We start from the raw sequence: 23,431 nt of genomic DNA, 5'->3' as shown, positions 1-23,431 counted from the left end.
GTAATGATATATCTTCATATTTACTTTCAGACCTCTATTTCAATCTGATATCATAATTTTCAGTATAATTTGTTGGATAGATAAAAAATTAGTTGCATAAATTGTTTGTTAAAATTTCTATTGTAACATTTGGTAAAAATATGGAGCAAATATCTATAGGGGATATTCACTTCCTAAAGTGGCATGCTTTTTGCTAGCAATGAACTGGATTTTCAATGTACCTTGAAAATTTCCTTGCTGAGAATTTTCGGTGTATCACTTCAGCTAGATGCCTCTTGGCTTGTTCGACAGAAAAAAATCTTCTCAACTGCATCAGTTCTTTTATGAAGACACAAGTAATCTTGCCCTGGCAGATTCGTACCCTCAACTTCATGCTTAAGGTTGTCTTGGGGGATGACCCAATTTTCTTCAGCTATTGCTTACAAGAGAGAAGTGATATGATTAGTTGGAATAATGCAATATCAGCTATTCTTTCTTCCATCTTTTGTAACAAAATTTGCATTTTACCACTAATTTTTGGAGAGATTATTAACACAGTGTTGATTAGGTGAACTGGAACTTCTATGTTGTGCCCATCAGCCCAAATTCACCATCAAGAAGCTCAAACATAGTTTTCCCAGTCTCAACCTTTGTTGAAAAACTTGGACTTGGCATTGACTCGGCTAGCCCACAATTTTAACAAACTTGGGACTTGCCAAAAATAAAAAATCAGGAAAAAATCAACATTATCTCAGCAAATTTATCAAACATTTTAAAAACTAAAAAATTTCAAATTATTCTCCAATAACAAGCATATTACTAAATTTGTTAAGCATATTACTAATTTCCATCATCTAAAAAAACAAACTAAGAATATTATATGACAAGAAATCCCAATAACTAGTGGGAACTTGCAAGTGGAGACCCTAACAGGTCTGATAGGTGGCAATGATAAGTTGCACAAGGTGTTAGATGTGAGAAAAATTCAATGATAGAAGGGGTGGGGGTTTCCCTATTGGCCGAAGTAGGAGTTGAGGGGCTATGCCCCTGAAAAAAAATTAAGAGAATGAAAAAAGAAAGAGTGAAGATCATCATCACCAATGACAATCATGATTTTTCAATTGCAAGCAAAGAAAACTAAATAATATGAACTCGGACAAGTTTTCCAAGGAAAAATCTACATTTTTTGTTTACTTGTAATTTTTTCAATCAAAAATTTCCATGAATTTTATAGAAACTCATCATTGAGCTATTGGGTGAGTGACTCACCTAGGAAACTAGCTTGCAAATACTCACAAGTTTTGCTAGTACGCACAATTTTTGTGAGGCAAGTTTTGGAACTACAGTGTAAGAAACCTCCAAAACAAGCTGATTTCCTTTATGTAATGCACAATTAAGCTTGGGATCTCAATGTTATTTCTAAACATAGAGAAAATCAGGGTGATGAACTAAGATAGTCAACACTAATCTTTTTAATACAAAGAAAAGAGCAATTTACCCTACTATATACAAGCCATACAATTGCTCAACTCATCTATATGCAAAACAAAAGATCAATCATCCACAAGTCCATACCAAGAGCAGAAAATAAACAAGTATTTTTCATTAATTGCTTTAAGAATCAAAACACACAATTGCATAAATCATTACACATCTCTCCATCCTCTCCTTGTGCATTAGTAGTGTCTGATGTCTAGGTGAGTTGTTTGTCTTCTTCCTGTCCTAAGCCTTTCCAACATGTTTGTATTCCTAGAGCATCATAGGCACCATTGGTATAGTCCAATGCATTTCTATTATCTAGGGGATCAATCCCTAGCTTTCATTCACCCACTAATCAAAACATATGCAAATTTGGAGGATGGCAACATGGATGCAAGGTCACCAAGGACACTAGCACACCTAGAGAACTACATCATGGCCAAAGGCCTCTATCACAATGTGGTAGTGCACTACTAGTGTGTTAGTGTCCTAAGTGGATGTGCAAGTCCACCTGAGTCGTCGTAGTCATGATCTATTTGCCAATTAACTTTTCTAAGGCCTTGAAGGAGCAATTCTAGATCACCAAAGTTGCTTGTCAAGACTTGGACAGTAGTGCAACACCAGTGTTTGGGTACATCAAGGTGTAGGATGAGTTTGTAGGGCAGGGAACAAAGGGCTTCAATTTTGGAACGACAAGGGACAGCAAGGGCGATGCTATATACTATACATATAGAACTTGAAATGCTAGTTATGAAATGATGTTTCAACATAAAATGCTAATTCGAAATACTTGAACGTGGAAAAATTGCAACACAAGCCAAAACCATTAAACATTCGACATAGTAACATGGTGCATACCCAATAGTAACATCCAAAATCAAAATTCAAATAGAAATTCAAGTACCTGTCTCAGCTACATGTCTACAGAATGACAGGAGGTGGGGGTGCTCCAATTACCCAATGCAAGGACATCCCAGCGATGTGTTTTTTTTTTTTTTTTTTTTTTGGTGGGTGGGGGGGGATGGGGTGCAAGTTCCTGGGTTTTACCGTTGGAGAGTCAAGGGGACCAATGAGGTCGTCCAAGTGTGTGTGTAGTGAGTTGTCGTAGTGTTGATTACATCAATTTGCATGAATGTGTCCATAGGAAGCCAATCCTTGCACTTGAGACTGAGAAAAAAGCCTAGTTTGCCAAAAATCTTATGCAATCTTATGAAGTCTCGAAAGTTTTTAAACTCCCTTATTATCATCCATAAGGTATCTTAAGTCTTCCCTTATAGTTGGTTTACATTTAAGGACTTCAATTTCCATATTGTACTTTGTTGAGTAGCGACAAGATGTTATATGCTTGCAATTGAGCTAGTGACTCCTGCATGTGTCAATAGTGTTTCACCTTGAGTTGGTCAACCTATTTGGATGTGGAATGGAGGTTAATGATTCCCTCAACCCATCTCAATGCTCTTTTGCAAGAATGTGGTTGTGGTATGTGTCGAATACCGCAAGGATTCATCTTCTCTTTCTCTCTATTCTATAACTTCATTGTGATAATTGGTCCCATTGTTAATATTTTGATTTTTCCACCTTGCTTGTATAATGGTGAGGTCTTGTATAGATGTCCATATATATTGTGGTCTCCCTTGCAACACTTGTGGGCATGTTGTCATGCAAGTGCAAAATGTTGGGCCATATCTTTGGCATTGAAGTTGTTAAGTTTATTATCTAGAATGTTCTAGAAAAAAAAAATTGTTGGTTTTCTTCACCTGTTACCTCAAGGATTCCTTGGGGAGGCATTATAGTGATTATAATAGCAACATCTCATCAACAAGTACATAATCTGAAACTAACAAATCTTAAATCACCCCCTACCTAAGACACTCACTACCAATAAAGCACAAAAATTATTTGATCTTATCCATAAGAAAGTTTGATATTCTCAACTCCTAGAAAGAATCAAGAAAGAGAATAGCAAAAAAGAAATTGTCTAGTGACAAACGACACAACAGAAAACTAAAGATGTTACATCCCAAATTTTTGCCCTAAATTTTTATTTTGATCATAGCCATTGGATTAACAAACTATTATCATGTGAAGAGAGTCCGTTGGATTAACAAACTATTATCATGTGAAGAGAGTTAGTTAATTATAGCCGTTGTGTCAATTTATTTCTTCTTGATCATGTGAAGTGAGTTAATTATAGCCGTTGTATCAATTTATTTCTTCCTGATCATGTGAAATGAGTTAGTTAATTATAGTCGTTGTATGAATTTTTTTCTTCCAAATCATGTGAAATGAGTTAGTGAATTATATATGTTGTATCAACTGATAATGAGATATTTTCATGACCATGTGAAATGAGTTAGTTAATTAGACGTTGATGAAATCTCTAATGGTCACTAGATGATCGGTAATGGTTTTGAATTAACAATTAACATATCTTGAATTAATGTCTTGGCAAGAGTGTTGTTGAGTGATTGCAAGAAGAAGACTAAAGAGAGGGGAAGCATTGCTAAACGAGGTCATCAGAAGGGGATGGTCGAATGGTCCAGTCATCAGATTCGACAAGTCTGACCTAAAACTACCCTGGCAAGGTTATTAGGATTTGACAACATGATACATGGTAGAACTGCATGAGCTATAAAAGGAACATTATAATGAATAATATAAATTAAACATAATTCATACCTTTAAAGAATTATCAATAAATTTATTATTTAATCATTATTATACACTCTCAAATACGAACATATGTATATAAAAATAAGGTGACACCAATACATTATAAATTATAATCTAATGATGCCACCTTATCAATACATACACATGAACGTAGATAAGGATGCATAATAATAATAATAACTCTTTAGCTTCTTATTTTCTTTATTTTCTTTCCCTCCTCCTTCTTCTCTTTAATCGTTTTGAATAGCATTCGAATGGATTCTTGTAACTAAAGGAAGTCGTAGAGTCAAGCTTTTCTTGTTTTTATAGAGTCTCATAATCATATCACGACACACTCTCTTCATTCTTCCTCTTTGCTATCGGTTGCTCTCTAAGTGATTGAGATTAATTCCAACTGAAATTACTGCTGCTCTTTCGTTCTTCTCCTTCATGTTGCTTGTCCGCAGAAATCAGAACAAGTAGTGGAGTCCATTCTTTCGACCTCAAAGCATTCCAAAATATAACAAAAGTGTCAAGTAAGAATACTGCCAAACCACATTTTTCTTTTCGTATTCCTTCATAATGCTAAGTCTGTCGGGTTTCATGTAGAACACGAAAATCAACTTTATTTACCACCGAAACTTGCCTGTATTCTTGCCATATTATCACACTAGTCATGTATCCTTTGTGTTCTTGATGCATAGAATCCATAATGCTGATGTCTATTTATTTCAGACCGAATTCAAAGGGATATCATATAGATTTTAGAATATGGAATCTGTCAATTTATATCATTGATGTCACTTAATCATGATAGTGTAACAATCATGTGTAAACAATTATCTCAACTCAGAACTTCATACACCCATTTATATCACTTAGAGATGAAAATGATATCATGTAATCCGAACACCGAGGAATTCACCGGCAATGTTGTCATTATATGGTGAAGAGGTGTAAAGCAAAAGCAGTGGATATAAACTTGCGAGCACCTAGGAATCACTGGCATGGTAGCCTGATATGGTGAGGAGGTGTAGAGAGTCTGCACAAATAAGAATGGAATTGATCAATAAATAATATGCTAAAAACTATAGTAGCTCATGCATGTTCGAGTTATGTAATATGTTGTTAAGTCGAGTGGTGGAGATCGGGTTTGTAGACCCAACTTGAAATCCTTGGCCAAGGTAGAAATTAGGCAGATGTGCCGAACATGTGATCTTTGTTGTTTCTCCAGACGCTTCAGTTATTTTGGAGAATAACTGTTGGGACACTCAACCCACCTGATTACTCAGATGGCTGGGCTTATGAACATCCAAAGCCCGAGCCCGAGGTAGGGAGGGTCGTTCTATTAATTTAGGATGAGTGGGGATAAGTAATGGTCTATGGTTGGGAGGTTAAGCCTATGTCAATGCTTCTCCTCTCACCAATGCCGAGACTTGGACAACGAAATGAATGGACTCTTTCATATTTGTTGTATGTTTCTTTTACATTAATCCTTAGATGAATAAATAGATATTTTAATTTCTAGATGGAGAAAACATTTACTTTATGTTGAATAAACATTTCAATGGATATAATTAGTCGTTACTTTATTTTCAGTTGTATGTGTTAGAAGTAGATAAACTGTAGCAATGCATAAATATTTCTTTTTGTTCTCATAAAATCAGTTGAATATGAAATAAAGTTGGAGTTTCTTTCAGTTATAATCAGTTAGTATAAATCATTGTCATGTGAAATGGAATCAGTTATATGTAAAATTAGATCTGAGATTAAAATATGATATGAAAATTCGTACGTTACAGAAGATAACCAAACATACTTCACCTACAACCTGCAACAAATTAACACACATTGAATAGCTGAAATTCCTACCAGTTTACTAAGCTCCAATGCAATCCCTAAAAGATAATGCCTTTTAATTCTCTAGATCCTGTAACTTAGAGGATTTGATCCAAAAGCCACAATCATATATAGGTTATCATCCACAATAAGGATAATTGAACAAAAAGTTCTCCAGAAGATAAATTGGCATAAGATAAGATCCTTTCTTAAATGGAAAAGTTACAAATTTTATTTGTTGCAACCAAAAATGTGGATGCCCAAAATCTAACAGCTCATATTGGAGAGAAAACAAAATTAAAATAATTAAACAATCAGCCTAATCCTAAATGGGCACCTAGGCCCAAATGTAAAAATATTACAAATAAGATAACAAGGTCAGCCCTAAAAGCCTTACAAGAAAATAATAATATTATTTGAATTGAGCAATTTTAGCCTTCAAATTTAATTTATTAAAAACAGGACATGACACCAAGACCATATCTGAAATCCAGCCTTGATAATGGTTATGGTAAACCTAGGCCAACTACTTAGAAGACTTCCTCTCGCTACCTCGAACAAACAAATCCAGTCCAAAATATTCCCACTTTGTTGCATTAGCTGAAGTAGGAGCCCTATTCACCAACATATGATAACATGTTAAGATATCTAATTGATGTCGATAATATTCCATTCAAAATTGCATTACAGACTTGAACACCAAGCCAAAGTCCATAAATTGTAATGATATAAGGTATGTATTGTCTTATTTGAGCAGTCAGATACAACCTAATTTCAAATGGACATTACCTTGAGAGGAATAATCATTCTGAAATAGGATCTAAAATATGTCCAGGTTCCAACAGGAATGCAAAGATGAGACCATGTGAACTACAATTATTTAGGGTGGATGAGACCATGTGAACTAGAATTATTTATTGGATCCTGTTGTTGTAGAGAGGGATCAATAGTAGGTGCAGTTTTGAGTAGTTATCAAAGCAAGATACCTCACAAAACCTTGGGGATGTGTCAAAGGAAGTTCCTCTCAAAATAATCATAAACTTTGGAACTTCATCTATAGAACTTTCAGTTAATTTTACTCTTAGTGTAATTGCATGAGCATCCTGTGGATTAAAAGCATATATTCCAAACAATGCAGAAAAGGTTTTAATACTCATTCAAGTTATATTTATCTTATTAAAAGTGAAAAAGTAATTACTAATTTACTAGCAATAGTGCATTTTAAGCACACTAGTATGAACACAACTGTAACCAAAGAAATGAAGCTAATATTTTATATTTAGATAGCCTTAGGTAAACCTTTCACTAAAGCCTAATAAATTAAAGACTACTCCAAATATTAAAAAAACACATAATTGCAAAAAATTATTATCAAGAAGCTGCAATCCTTGAGTATGTAACACTAAATCTCTCCATCGGGGTATAATCTTGTGTCGACTTAGCGCACACACTCTAATTGCAAACAACTCAAGTTCAAATCCTTAAAGGGCATGTTTGTGGTGTAGAGACAGCTTCCGAAATTGGTTGGATTCACCAACAACTTTTACATCCCATGTTACGTGGTGATAGAATGGAGGTTTACTCACTCACCAAAAAGGGGCACAAGGTCTGATAAAAAAAACGTAGACAGAATTTGGCCTGCTGGTGCAATTCAGGCTGCTAACTCCATCCACAAGAGTACTATCATTTCCTTGAGTCAGTCCACAAACTTAATCATGTAGGATGATGTGCATATTTCTAAAACAAGACCTTAATTATTTAAATCAACAAATTCAGAATTCATTCAGAACAGGAACATAACATACCTGAGCAAAAAAACCTCCTAATGCTGGACCAATGATCAAACCTATCCCCCACATTGTCCCAACCTGAAAGTTAAGTGAAAAACATTTAAGGTTTCTTTGACATCACACAACACTCCTAAACACATAGAATCTGAAATCATTTTAGAATTTTTACACCAAATGAACAACATGAGCACAATAAACATCCACCAAAAGTCTTATCTTCCACATTTATGTACGAAAACAATTAGGTTAAAGAACAGTACAATGGATAAACCCAAAGCTTGATGTTCTTCTCTGCAAATTTCTGATGAATATGCCTGCACACAAAAGCAGTAGCATGTCACCCAACATATAAAAGAGGGAGTTTCAGGAAATACTTCAAAAAAACTACCAAGTTGCTAAGAAGATGGGAACTAAAGCAAGTTTCACACATATTCACATCAAAAATGATTGTGGGAAACCGTAAACCATGGATTCATCCATTGATCTTTACTATTTCCTTATCAGGTTTTGCTTACTTTTTCTTCCAGGGATTTCTTATAGATGTAAAAGAGATTTATTTGCTTGCATTCCCAAAATTTAAAACTTAGTTTTTATACAATCCTACCTTTACTGGGCCAAGCAATCCATTAAAGCTTCCAAGAAGAAATCGTGTTGAAATAGCCATCCAAAAATTTACGCTCACTCCAAATAATGTATTGAAAATAATTCTACAAAATTGAACATGAACAATAAAAGGAAGCTCAAAACGGGTCCATCTGGAAGTCAAATTTATCTTAAGACAGGGTTGTTGCCTACTACTGAGATAGTTCTCCTAAATTAAGCCAAACGCACTCTAACCAAATAAACAATACTTCATTCAGCTATGTCAAACAGTAAAGAGGACCACTGACACTGAAGCAACACCAATAAGCATAACAGGTTTGCGTCCATATTTGTCTGCAGCCATCCCCCAAAGAGCAGATGTCAAAAATCGCCCAAACATGAAGGATGATCCTGCATTATTTGTATTCCCAATAAATTCAATGATTAAAGCCCATTAGTGATACTGAACAAAATTTGATCAATGAAACAGATATTTTTTAGGAAAGAAAAAAAAGTGGTCATGTGACTGACCAATATAGCCTGCATAGTATCCAATATCTTCTGTCTTTCCAATATGAAAATCCCGTACCTGTTGAACAAACATAGTTTAGAATGAGATTGTAACTGTACTCGCACGTATTGTCACGATAAAAATTCAGAATAATCTTTGGGTTAAAAGCAAATGAACATACTTAATTATCTATTAGTTCTTTCTACCTAGTACCTAAACTAAGCACTTCCCCTTCAAGGGTCTTTACCTGTCAAATGATATTGATTTGTTTAATATATAGTTTTCTAGTCAAAGTACACATTAAAAAGTTCCAGTTTAGAATAGGAAATTTTAGAAAGTTTCAAAATAGAAATAGCTGACTTGTCGTTGATTGTTCTACATCAGGTTGGGAAATGGAATAACTATAATATTTTTCCTGTTTGATTTCTAGTATTAGATAATATGCAGAATTCAATAAAAAATTAGATATTTACTTTCATCAAATAACAAGAGTAAAGAGACCTGCATCTTATTAAATAGCCTCTCTACTTTACCACGAAACAAGAGGGCCTTGGTTCGGAAATTTTGGATTTTCCAAGCTTAGTTTCCATGTGTACTACAAAACTAATTGAAAAATGTTGATATACACTTCCCTTGTGAGTGCAAAGCTTTTACTTGTTTATTTCATCAGCAGAAATGTCCCTTTTAAAGTTCTAGGATCTCAATATTTTGCTTCTTGGTTTGAAAGTATTAAGTATTTAAAAAAATTATCAAGGTCCCCATTATAAGGATCTTTGCATTTTTCTTATATGTTTATTTCTGTCTGTTGATGGTATCCACTCAAAAGAATTTGAGAGGGTTCTACACTCTGCTGGAGAAAAAGGTATTGTGAATTAGACCGAATGCCCAGTGACTGTTCTATGGAGGTATATTATTTTTCTCTCTCCAGTGTTCTTTTTAACTGCAGCTTAAGAAAGGGAATCTGAACTTTAAAGAGACTTAAAAAGTGCTGGAAGTGGAGAACTAGCGGTAGTGAAACACTTCAAGGAAGGGATTCCACATCAACATATGCTTTGGCTTCAGCTAGCATCAAGCAACATTGAAGTAATGTTCATAGTCAAATCAATTACAGCAATGCAGATTGCCTATTAAATAGTGAAACAGGAATCTTCATGCTCAAAGCAGAATTGATGGCAGTGCCTCCCAAGCTGTTTTTGTCAAATATCCCTCCAATGTTGCTGAATCAGGTGTTGATCAAGATCTATATGTGCACTTCATTTAGCCATACTGCTTTATCTATTCTGTCCAAAAGAATTATTTTCATGTCCATTCATATGATCATGATACCATAAATGGATCCAATTAATTTAAATGCAATTTGAATGCATACACTCCTCGTCTTATAAGATGATTTCAGCTTTTAAAACTCATAATGTTAGCTATGTTGAAGCCATTGTCTTTCATGCTACGACACAGGTTAGAGACTTGTGGACACTGGAAAAAAAAATCATTTAATCATCTTCAACAATTCTGGTTTGTTACCAGGAGATTTTAGAGTTGTTTTGGCAATGCATTATGGCTTACAATTTTAGAAGTGATGTGAAAGTGTCGATTCAGGAAACTGTCAGCAAGAAGCATAAGTTCAATGTTAGCCAGGATCTGAGAATTTCATATGTAATCTTACTATCACATATCTGTGTACAACTGCGTAAAGTATTTTTTTCTGTTCTCAATGCTACACTACAGAGGACCAGTGTTCCCCGGGGATATATCCAAAGGAAAAATACTGTCATTTTAGGAGATGGGGATGCACCATCCCCCCAGAAATGGAAATCCCTACAACCCCCAGGACAGATGGGGAATGTGCAATCATCCCTTGAGCGTCCTAGGGATGGCCAGCTGCATCAAATAAAACCCCAAGTTTGGGAGAGGACCAAATAGTTGACAAACCCTAACTTCATGCCTTTCAAAATCCTATTTCGCAATTTCAGATAGCTACCAATTTATTACAGTGGCCTGCTAGGAAAGCCCCCTGCTTATAATTACGGTTTCAACTCAACATCATCAAACCCGATGCCACATGAGTATACTTTTTTGGTGAGATGTCCATAAAGGTCCCAAAAAAATGATAGACAATATTTGTATACTAAGTTGTAATATTTGTACATTTGAGTCATGTTTATGGGTGCACTAATGTGGCATCACATGATTTGTTTCTTTTTTAGATCTAAGGAATGTATTTCAATCAACTATTACTACTCATGGTGAACACTCAACTTTAAAGTCACATTTATTATTAAAAATGTGAGCATTAAATGAACAAATGTTATCATGAGTATTACAACTTTATCCCCTAATTAAAGTCCATTTATACTTTGTTTTGCAGGGTCAAATTGTGAGTAGTGCAACTATAGTTAAAATCAAATGATTTAGAAAGTAAAATAATGATCCCAATGGGGATGCTTGCATTTTACACATGTAAATTGTCACTGCTACTCATGGTTGAGACCTTTTTAGCAAATTATATTCTCCAGTGAATACCTTACTTGAGCGCATGCTCAGCTCTTGTTGATATTACCAAAGTATCCATTCAAAGTTTATCTTACATAGGTATATCTAATTTATTCAATTGACGAATAATGCTGGAGCCAGGCATTTTTCAATTGATGAATGACAACATATTAGATCACCTTTCAAAACAACAACTGCAGAAACAGTATCATAAATTTGCAGATGCTTCACAACATGGTTGGCATTGAGACATTGGAACAGTTTAAAGATGAAACCTACAAAATCTACTAGCCAAGCCTTGGTCAGTGATACAATTTTCTCTCGAGATGGGGATGCTGCATATAAAAATTGTTATCTCTGATGTGGAATGACTAACATCAAAACAGTTAGTATAAATTTTAGCTTCTTTCACTCGTTTTGATTACATAAATGATAAATTAAACTTCTTTCAGTGACTTCGATAATTGATTTTTCAAATATTAATTTTTATGTGATTATTTCAGTAGCCACCCAGCACAATCCGCAAATTATAGAGGAAAATTTCGCACATCACTGTCCTCCTCCAGCATCCCCCATGGTATTTCGCCTTAAGTTTTCAACTCTAATTTGTTGTGTGAAATGAACAACCCGACACAAAGATAAAAATACAAGAGGAAATGCTTTACCCTCCGGGTATTAACAGGGTCCCAAAACAAAAACGCCAATTCTGTGTTTGCAGATTTCTGAGCCTACCAGTTCACGTGAAGTCCATGGAGACTTGGGGAACTAGGAAAGAGGAAAAGGTCATGTGATTTGTCAGTGAAAATGATCGATCCAAAGAAAACGACACAAGGACAATGAACAGAAAAGATTTCGTGTTTAGTTGACTTGACCGTTGAGGAGGATGACTTACAGATAATGGATTAGGATTAATTAGTTTACCGAATGAATATAATGTCGTTTTAGCAGTGGGAAAAAAGATAAAGATCGGTCATCAAAATTTCAAAAGCTTAGGTTTAAATTATGATGTATTTTTATGCCTGCTCTGTATGGTGATGCAGAGCCAAACAGTAATCAAGACCGATTTACGACCAGAAACTATTATATTTCGACCAATGTGTCCTTCATTGCCTGCATTCATTAATCAACTGTTCAAGTGAGTCACAAAAATGGATTTTCCTGGACAAATATTCATCCTCTTTCCATTTTAAAGATAAATCACTAAACTCGAACGAAACCTCCTCACTTTTTTTGCAGTACGGGAAAAAACAAATACAGTTGAAGGAAACGAAATGTGAAGTTATGAAAGAGATGCGGATCGAAGGAGACGACATACCATAAAATATAGAAACGGAAACAAGGAAGATATCGGAAGAGCTGCAACACGTCCAAACAACAAAACAAAATTAGTATTGATAAAACTATATTCTGTTTCAATTAAACTATATTCTGGTAATAAAATTCACTTTTCAAAAGCGGGAGAGTCCGATTCTCGGAATTCATTCCTACAAATAAATTAAAATAACAAAACAAACAAAAACAAAAAAGTTATTTGCAGAAGACAAAAGCATGATAACGTCAGAAAATGTGAGCTCCCCAGTGGACACGCATCTATTTTCTGAACTCCACAAAACTCATGTGCCTCCAGCTGCCAAATGAATTTCAGTAACAGGTGGTCAAGTAACCGTTTAGCTTTGAAAAGACGACAGTTTCAGGCCCTCACGGAACCATTCATTCAAGAAAAAGGCCAAGCGATACATTTTCTTATAATCTACTTACCGGCACAAGAAATTCAAAAAAACAAGATATAATTGAGAGAGCGTTAGAATTTATAGTTACAACTTACACGCATCTTTAAATTTTATTGTGTTCATAAATCAGAACCTTGAATCAAAGATAATAAACATGCAGAATGTTGCAAACATGTAAATGCCCCTAAATATTTGCAAAATAGGAAACAAATCACACAAATTTTAGCATTAAAAGAAAACATCAAAAGCTGTAGAGCTGAAAAAATAGAAAAGAAAAAAGGCGGAGGTAATTACAATTGCAGAGAACAAGCAACGCAACAAGGCTCAGTTCTTTGATAGGATAGCCCTTATTCGTAGCTTTACGACGGTCCACTTTGCAGCCGGGGCAGTCATCGTAGTATTTGACGCCGCTGCTTAACAGCGGCTCCTCGCAACAATCCATTCTCCACTCCGAGCTACAAATCCAACCTCCACAAATTAAGCTCTGCTACTAGATTCAACATAGCGAGATCTTCCGCTATATATATTTATTGGGATGAATTGTGGTGTAGAGTTTTAAAAGTAGCTCCGTACTTAGTTAATCCTTGTAAATTATTTTTATCATCGGGTTTCGTGAACATCATTCATTCGATCTCCACCACCATTTCGTTGAAGGAAATATTCGTTTCAGGATATAGCATGCCTGCATGTACCAATTCGTATTCAATACGCCGCCTACCATTCTATTTATTTATATGAACAATTTCCCTGTTTCTTAATCAGAAATCTCGGAGTTACCAGCTGTGAGAGGGCTAAAAGGTCACGTGGACGGATAAAAAAATAGGAGTTTGACTAGCTGTGGAAATTATCTCCTACTTATCAAATAGGAGTTTGTTTTCTCTTCTTAAGGGTCTGTTTGATTCGTGGTTATCAACATGAATTAGAATTGCGAATTCTAAAAAAATTGTAATCCACTGTTTGGGTTGATGAAATGAGAATTAAGATACGAGAAAATTAGAATTTTGTATCTTCATTTATCCCCCAATTCGAAGATTCGATCTTCCTTCCAAATAGTTGGTATTGGCCAAATACCTGTTTTAATTCCAATTTTGGGAAAATGAGCATTGCAAATTAATACAAAATAAACTTTTTTGAAGTCCGGCAGACCTAATATGTTTTGGCGCTAAAACTTTTTCTCTACCAGATTATATTCGTTTGCACTCCATTTTTTAGCTCTGTCAAACGTTTTGCTCCATTTTCTCTAGTTTCTCACGTTGCAAACTGCTCTCCATTTTCGTTGGTTTCTCACGTTGCAAACTACTCTTCATTTTCTCAGGTTTCTCAACGCCTCTGCAAAGGTATGGTTGCATTTTGCTCTCCATTTTGCTAGGGTTTAATAGATTTTTCTCTAAATGCAAGGCCCTTTTTTTTTTTGTTCATGACGGTGCCGTTGTTTTTAGTTGTGAGGAGCTGGGCATATGCGTTGCTTACCCAGCAAAGGCATATAAAAGAATCTTTGGTCTCTAGCAAGTTGGGCATATGCGCTGCTTACCCAGCAAAGGCATATAAAACAATCTTTTGTCTCTAGCAAGCTGGGCATATAACAATCTTTTGTCCCTTCCCCTATCATTGATATATTAAAGCCACAACACATTATTCCCATGCAGTTTGCTTCAAATCATTCCCTTCTTGGGTCCCATTTGTAAGGTTACAAACCCTAACAACCCACATTCATTATTATTGCTAAATACTTTTTTTTCTTTATTTCTCAAATCTGCATGTCAGTCTGTGAAGATGTCTGTCACAACAAAAGTCCAGAGACAACTAAAACGCCTGCCACTTTACTAAAGAAAGGGGAGCACTAAAGTGGCTTAAAGTAACTAATCTACAGGGTGTTGGCCATTACAACAATCTTCAGTCCAAAGAGTTTGGATTCAATCCACACCATTGCAGACATTTTGGTCAACTTTTGTGGGCCTTCAAACTCCCCTATCTTTTCTAAAATGGGTGTTTTTCCCATGTATTGTTATGCCCAATTTGGCACATGGAGAGATAAGACATCTATCTACTATTATGTCCGAATTGACACTTCAATTTTTTTAGTTTTCTTTGGAGTTTTTTTGTACATGGGTTTATAAAATACTTGGAGTTGTAGAGCTTGGACCACATAACAACTTTTTTTTATTGTATTATGAGTCAAGTGATGTGGGACACAGTTTTAGTCAAGGAAGTTGTTAACTTATTAAAATGATTGTTTTCAAGTTTTAAGTGACCGTTTTGAAAGATTTATGTGTGAAATTTCTATTTATGATTCTCATGTGAAGAAGCCTTGTAAGACATTATAGCATTGTTGTGGCTTAAGAGTTTATTACTTCAGAATATAGTTAGTTGTTGTAAGGAAGTTTCATGGTACAGTCTTGCATTGTATTGTAGGGTTTCACCTAAGAATATATGAATTGATATATAAGATTGTATACCATTGTGTTGTATTGTAGGGTCTTACCTAATAAGATCTGATTTGATATATAAGATTTTACTTGAGATTATTGGGCACTACCAAAATGGTGAAAGAGGAGTGCTTTTTAAAAATCCTTGTAATGTAGTTAGATTAGTGTCAACTCTTTGCTACGAAAACTAATAAAGTATTGAAATATGTAGAAATATAGAGTGATAAGGTGTTGAGAATCAGTTTTTTAACAATTGGTTAGATAGAGCTTTTGCAAATTGATTGAGCTCTATAACATTGAATCTAGATCCCATTGTGTTAACTACAAAGGGTCTTCTCAGACTTGCCTGTTGCATTGCCCTCTGTTTCTCTTGCAAGAAAGGTATGCTACTTGGGTTTTTAAGCATTACACACATACTTCATCATTATCTATGTTTTGAGTTTTCGTCTTCTTCATGTTCTTGTTGTAACTCAATTAGATTTGCCCATTTTTTCAGTTGGGTATTCTTATTTGTTGCATGAGTGCCTAGGCAACCAACTAGCTTTGTCTAAATATAACAAACATGAGCATATGCATTTCTTTGAAAAATGTTGCCATGAAAAGTAGTTTTTTTAGATTGGTGGCTTTAGATGATCAAAACACGTGACCGTTGTTGAAAAGTGCACATTGGATGAGCTTCTCATGAAATATATTACTAAAATGTGTACTTTAATGCCAAAAGTTGAACTTTGTAATGTTGAATGGAGTTTTTTGAGCTGCTTGACACTTCTTAGGAAGATTTGGCAGGACTTTTTGCCTATAAAGCTACCCAAAAGGTCCATTTGACTTTCAATTATTTAAAACTAAATGTGCGCCTAACCTTTCAATTTGGAAATGACAAAATTGCTTAAAACTAAATGTTCACCTGATTTGTTGTTTGAAAGGTTGCTCAAGGCTAGGTTGGAGTTTGACACAACAATGCCATTTTAAAAGAGTGCTCAAACATGATGTTAATGACAATCTACCCCTTGGCATTAATCACTATTATTTTTAAAGAAGTATGAATTAATACTGAGAATGTCTTTGTAGGAGTTGAGATATTCACAAGAGTTGAAATCTATGAGATTGCAAAATTCATCATTGCATTCCATGAGCCTACATTTTACTATAGTTCGGGTGCCTTGGCTAGTCTTCCGCAGTTTGGAAGACATTGAGTATGAAAAAATTTGAATAATTCATTTTGTTCAACTATCCCATAAATTTATAGCAAACTCTTATAATTGTGTCAATATATTTGTGCCAATTTTTAGTTTCTCTATCAACTCTGTAAAAGTTCTGTTGTTATGTATACCTTGTGCTGCACAATTATTATTCCAATAAAAAATATGTAGTTCTAATAATATTTTAGTACAAAACCTTCTACAATAGCCATTGTATTTAGTTTAAACCCTACCACATTATAAAGACAACAGTAGAACTAATGTACTAGTTAGTACAATTTAATGTTCTAATAGTTAAAAAGTTAGAACAGGATTTATAAATTTGTTTGAATTAGTTGTTAATTATCTCTATTGAAATGTCCATTAGTTTTACTTAGTTATCAATTATATTTTGTTTGTTATTTTTATTAGCATAATTATAATATTTTACTAAAGTGAAATGATTCTGTATATTTCTATTTTTCATGTGTTTACATACTTCACTTTAGGGTTTTATCATGTGAAACTATGTTTTTTATCTCTTTTTGTTTGTGTGCACTTATAATGTTGCCACTTAACCTGCTATTGTATTTCCTTGTTGAGCATTGATCAAAGCATAATATTTAATTTTATATCTTACACTTCCTTTGGTACAAATTTACATGATTCATCTTAAAACTGCTACACTTAAGATGTTTTTGGAGTTCTGTTGGTTGGCCACTAAAACTTGCCCAACAATTTGATCTTTGATTCATTTCATGGGCTTTGTGGAGCTGTCATCAATTTTTGTTTGAGGGTAAAATCACCTTTTTTCCTGATTTTATGTTACCAATTTTTCTTTTAGCATATGCTAGCACTCTTTACTTCATGGTGTGTTGAAATTTACAATTTGTTCTCTCTGATATATTTTCTCGAATCAGTTTTTGACCATATTAGTAATCACCATTCATCCTACTTTCACAATGTGTCTTTTATTGCCCAGTAAATAGTCATTGTTTTTTACTTTTGTTTATCTCTATATAGGTCTTTATCATCTTTTTAGATCTGCTTATGTTTCTTCCTAATGAATAGACATACGTTCAGAAAGTTGTTCATCATCATATTTTACCAAATCCATGGATCTAACGAAACGTGTCTCTATATTGGTTTTAGGTTACTGATGGATCTAATGAAAGATAAAAACATTTTGGGGCACATTGCTAGGAAGAGAAGAGTCATTTGTGCTCTTATAGTTGGCCTTGCAGCCTTTGCTGCATCTATAGCAGCGACTGCACAAGAAGGTAGAAGATCAATATGTAAGAGAAAAAGAGGCGAGATTCCATTTTATAAATGTATTATCTATTCGAATGAGATTGATTGTCATGATCAAATTCGAATGAGTAAACAAGTCTTCTTTCATCTAGCGGATATTCTTAAGCAAGAAGGAAGCATCAAAAATACGATGCACTTACCGCTAGAAGAACAATTGGTGATGTTTCTCCATACTCTTGGCCACAATCTGAGGAATCGTAAGATTTCTCATAACTTCAATCACTCAGGGGAGACAATCAGCCGATATGTCCACAAAGCTTTGACAACAATCTTGGCACTTTATGGAAAATATTTTTTGCCACCTAGTCCAAACACTCCTCCAGAAATTAGTGGGAAGAACCGTTTTGATCTATCCTTCAAGGTACATAGCCCTTTGGTACAATTTGTTTTCCTTCACTTTATAGTTAGTTTATTCTATCCCTTTGATTATAAATTTGCCCAATGTAGGATTGTGTGGGAGCAATTGATGGAACTCATATTCCAGTCACAGTCGATGTCGACATGCAAGCTCCATATCATAATAGAAAAGGAAATTTATCTCAAAATTTTATGGGTGTGGCTTCATTTGATTATAAGTTTCATTATGTCCTTGTTGGATGGGAAGGGTCAGCTGCAAATAGTCGTGTTTTATCTTCGGCCTTGTCAAGATCTGGTCAATTGGTAGTTCCCCCTGGTATGTCTAGTATGTTTATATACTAATACATGTGACTTTCTTAAAAAGTTATATTAATAAACTTTTATTCTTATGTAGGAAAATATTATTTAGTGGATGCTGGGTATCCCAATGTACCTAGATTTCTTGTGCCTTATTGTTGCACACATTACCACCTAAAAGAGTTCTCGAGGGCAAACCCAATAAACAGCCCGCAAGAGTTGTTTAACCACCGCCACTCATCCTTGAGGAATGCAATTGAACGTACCTTTGGCATTTTGAAGCAACGCTTTCCTATCCTAAGACATGCGACGTCATATCAAATCATGACCCAAATAAAGATTGTTTTGGCGTGTTGCATACTACACAACTTCATTACCGTAGAAGATGGCATTCTTGAAGTTGATGTTGAAGAGGAGGATGATCGTGAGGGGATAGATGTACCAATACTTGAGACATATGGGATGACTCAGCGTGATAAAGATGATTGGGGGAAATTTAGAGATGATATAGCCAAAAGGATGTGGGATGATTATAGAACTCGATCTTAGTTGTGATTTGGCAAGATGATGTTACAAATTATGGCCAATGATATGGAAAGATGATTCAAATGTATTGTAGTTAATTCCATATGGAAAACTTTTCTTTTGTCGAATGCTATTTCATGCCATATTTAAGAGAAAACAAAAGACTTTTTAGAGCACTATCATTTTGCAAAGGTGGCATGATAATGAGAATACATATGTTTAAAGGATTGTTTTCTATCCGAATGACCAAAGTCTTTAGCATATATTCCTTGCTTACATATTCACATGTATTCTATAGGTACCTTTCATGATGGTGTAATTATGATAACCTACACTTGTCTCTGTATACATTTCTACATTTCTTGTACTCTCCTATTCGATGATTTGTTGTCAAATGATAAATTCTTTGATTGCTAGTTTTGTATCCTAGATGTCATTATATAAAGTTAACAAAATTTACATTCATTTGTTAATTTTTATCAACATTTGTTGAAAAATGTTCAAAATAACCTTCATGTGTAAGGCTTTACTTGTCAAATTTCAAAATGACATACATAGATGCACATAGCTATCAAGATCTTAAAGAGCAGAATTATCTTCCCTTGCAAGACACAACATTAAGACTAAATGCTCTTCCTCTTCAATCCCACCCTTCTGTACTAGATTGAGGGAATAATTTTATAGGTGTTGCAGTTCCTCCTTTTTGCCAGGGAAATTGCAACTTGAAATTGTGGCAAGTGTTAGCAACAAATTTGCTTCTCCTCCATAGATAGCACACTTCTCAATAAGACTGAATACTCTCCTTTCATCCCTAGTTAGATCTGGAAAAGCAATTCATCCACATGGTGAAAGTCTGAAGCTGAGATTGATTGGTGCTAGACAGCCCACCAAATTTATCACTCAAAGATAGAATGACTTTGAAGTCACTGCCTACAATAACCAACTTCTCTTCCATTGATGACGTAATTTTTCCAAGTATTTCTTGAAGTCCTATCGATTGAAAAGGAAAAACAAGGATTGAGGAATAGTTAGAGACTCTGCGCAACTGCAAATGCTGACCAGATACTAGGACAACAATGTCAACATAATAGGGAGACCATAGGATCCTCCTGAACTGCTCTCAGCATTAACAATTCTTCTCCAATGTTTCCATTTCTTTAGTAAGGCCTCACCAAAATCTTTGGTAAGCTTAGTTTTCTGGATTAAAATGATCTTAGCTTCACAAATTTATAGCTCTTTCTTGGCTTCACCAAGTCCCATTTGTTAGGGGCATTCAAGATTCTTTACATTCTTTGATAGTATGATCATTGCTCATGGGGAGGAAATTTCACCCTCTTGGATCTTAGACCAAAAAAATTGCTAAGTACCATTTGAATCCCAGTAATAATTCACTCTTCTGTGACATCTTTCTCTGATTTCCTTGTTTTCCTTTCTATTTCACAATTTGCATTGGTTTTTAGAGACTTAGATTAACAACTTATTATTTTTTCTCCCAAAATATTGTTAATTCACCAGTTGATTGGTTCCTCTAATACCAAATTAATCTGATTCTATAGGTGTTCATGTTTTTATCTCACTCTCCATGGCCTCTTCTCTACTTAGCTTTCATTTGTCTGCACTGCAAATGTAACGTCCTCTTCCACATGACAACTGGGGAAGAATTTTCCTAACCTTTCTCATTCGTGGGGTTAGTATAATATTGAAAAATAAGAGGGATTAGTGAATAGTTATCAATTGAAGACTAGCCCCAAGAAGCTAAAGTTACTTGCAATATATTTAATTATTCATTATGATTATTGTTGGGGCCACAAGTTATAATTATATTACACCTAGCAAGTACCATAGTGATAATTAATATATATGTTTCTAACTTTGGGAATTATGCTCGGTCGCCCTTGATGAATAATCTAGATAAATTGCATCATTTTGAAATGGCCTGGGTTTTTATAAAGAGGGTTGATGCTTTCAAAGGAAGAAAGATTGGTCATTATTTTGTTTTCCTCTTCATCGAATATTGAGTCCCGCCACCCTTAGTCTGCCATAGGATGATATCAATGTATAAGTTGCCTGGACATAGCCCCAGTCAGTTATTAGTAGTCACAAAAATTAACAAGAAAAATATTTTTATGGCAGGAGAGTCATGGTGAAAGTCTAAAGCTTACAAAAGGTTTTAGGCCCTTTAAGCAAGCACATGGAGTAAGATACCATAAATCCAACAATCTAAGCCAGCTAACTTAAATTATGTTATTTCTATCTGACTGTGAGTTAGTTTTGAATATACTTTTATGAGTCTTATCCATATATACACTGCATATTATATCTTCCTCTGTTATATCCACTATATCCTACATGTGATACACAAATTGAATCACAAGCTCATCACCATGGATTATCCTTGTATGGAAAATATCCAGGACCTATAGGGCCAAGATCTTCTCTATCTGCACCTTCACCAGCACCAGTGATTACCTAGGTTTGTATTTTTTTCATTAGAATGTCCCCTGATATTCTTCATCTATAGTTGTAGTGCCCCCAAAATATATTTTTCTTTCTCATATAACTTGTAGTTCTGTTATTAAGGGTTTCTGGAGCATCATAGTTAAGTATTGCTCCTTAATATTCCATGAAACTTAGGTACTGAACAATGCTTCTGTATTGTGTAAGGACAACAAGTCATATTGTAATAATGTTATCAGGATTTAACTGTGTAGTTTTGAGTCAAAATTTATGAAATATAGGTACGAGTTTGATTCAAAAAGTATACATTTCAACCCTGATAGCAATTTCACAAGAATGCAGTCAATCCTGTGTAAAAATGCAGTCAATCTTGTGTAAAAAGTATACAGTTCAATCATGTGTAAAAATGCAGTCAAGATCATTTTCTAGAATAGAATTTTAAATTTTGATAACCAACTTAATTGGTCATTTTCGGTTTGGATTTTATTTTTTATCTTTAAAATATAATGTTTAAACAGATCCTTGCCATACACAACGATCTTGAGCATGGACACTGTTGATGTTCAAGTTGTTGATACACCTTCTTCCAAGAAGGTTTTTTGGAAGCCATACATGGAGAGAAATTTTTTAGACTTGCTGCATGAACAAGTCACTCTTGGCAGAAAAGGTGAGGGAGGGTTTAAGAAAGAGGCTTGGACAGCCATTGAACGAAAGTTCAATTCAAAGATGAACATGACCTTGACTAAGGATAATTTTAAGAACAAACTGAAAACCTAGAAACGGGGATATAGAATAATGAAAGAGCTGAAGAATACTAGTGGCTTTGCGTGGAATGAGTCAACACAATCGATGGACGTTGATGATACTATTTGGGATGAGCTATTGAAGGTAACATGGTGATTAAAATGTTTAGCATTTATTAAACAAGTTATTAAGTTAGCAACGATGGTCAAATGGGTGATCCAATTTTTATGACAACATGCAAAGAAGAGAATTCAAAAATGCGAAAGTGTTTAAAAGACAATCATTTCAATATTATAATCTTAGCCATAATTGTGGGAAATGACATGGCGGATGGTGTCACATCTACAACAGCACAAGACACAGAAGAAGGGCACAATATGGATGTGACTATGGATAATGAAGATGATTATGAAGACATTCATACACTGATTCAGGTTGTTGTTGATTTAGATGACGAAGATATGAATATTCCCACGTCCAATCAGTGCAGTGCAACAAGTGGACAACAGGGTCGTTTGGCATCATCAATAAAGAGGCAAAAGAGAAAGAAGGCCAGTATGGCCAATTCCATGGACAGGATGTCCCATTCCATTGATAAGTTAAATGGTACCCTTCTTAAGCCTCAAATTATCGAAATGGGTGAAGAATGCAAGCTAAAAGATTTACAAGAGGTCTATACTGCACTAAAAGCCATTGGTGAACTTAATATCACCACTTTGATTGGGGCATTTGACACCTTTGTGTCTGATCCTGACATAGCCAAAGGATTCTTGATTATGAACGAAGAGGAGAGAGTAGAATATGTTTGGATAAAGTTCCTAGGGCTTTAGTAACTTTATTGTTGTTCACATACTTTTAAAAGATCGATTTTATAACTATTACATGTTTAATTTTGGTTGACTACATCCCATTTGATGGATATGGGAAAGGATTTTCAAATGAATATTGTAGTTATATTAGTAAATTATAGTTACTAATATCAATCTAAAATTTATATATTGACTGTTTTGAAAATTTAAATATGTTAGATTTTATAGCTTTCTGAGTTGCTGGTGTACACTCAAAAGTGTCCCACTCTAAACCC

The 23,431-nt window shown here is 34.6% G+C and overlaps 1 protein-coding gene across 2 annotated transcripts in view; it reads right to left on the bottom strand.

The window, feature by feature from the left end:
• The window catches only part of LOC149535084 (protein ZINC INDUCED FACILITATOR-LIKE 1-like), a 117,541-nt gene extending 103,785 nt beyond the window's left edge, over positions 1-13,756 (bottom strand). For both annotated transcript variants that reach the window (XM_089803725.1, XM_089803726.1), the window contains exons 1-8: positions 13,626-13,756; positions 13,347-13,507; positions 12,638-12,678; positions 8,853-8,910; positions 8,630-8,732; positions 8,344-8,446; positions 8,000-8,053; positions 7,755-7,817 (exon numbers count right to left, since the gene is read on the bottom strand). In XM_089803725.1, coding sequence (XP_089659851.1) covers positions 7,755-7,817; positions 8,000-8,053; positions 8,344-8,446; positions 8,630-8,732; positions 8,853-8,910; positions 12,638-12,678; positions 13,347-13,507; positions 13,626-13,675 — 633 coding nt within the window. In that variant the 5' untranslated portion in view covers positions 13,676-13,756. The remainder of the gene's footprint in view (positions 1-7,754; positions 7,818-7,999; positions 8,054-8,343; positions 8,447-8,629; positions 8,733-8,852; positions 8,911-12,637; positions 12,679-13,346; positions 13,508-13,625) is intronic.
• Positions 13,757-23,431: the final 9,675 nt, after the last annotated feature.

Source organism: Cupressus sempervirens, chromosome 10 (assembly GCF_028749045.1).
Source record: "Cupressus sempervirens isolate cs-2001-9-10 chromosome 10, ASM2874904v1, whole genome shotgun sequence".
NCBI classification, from domain to species: Eukaryota; Viridiplantae; Streptophyta; class Pinopsida; order Cupressales; family Cupressaceae; genus Cupressus; species Cupressus sempervirens.
This window is presented reverse-complemented; position numbering and strand designations above follow the sequence as displayed.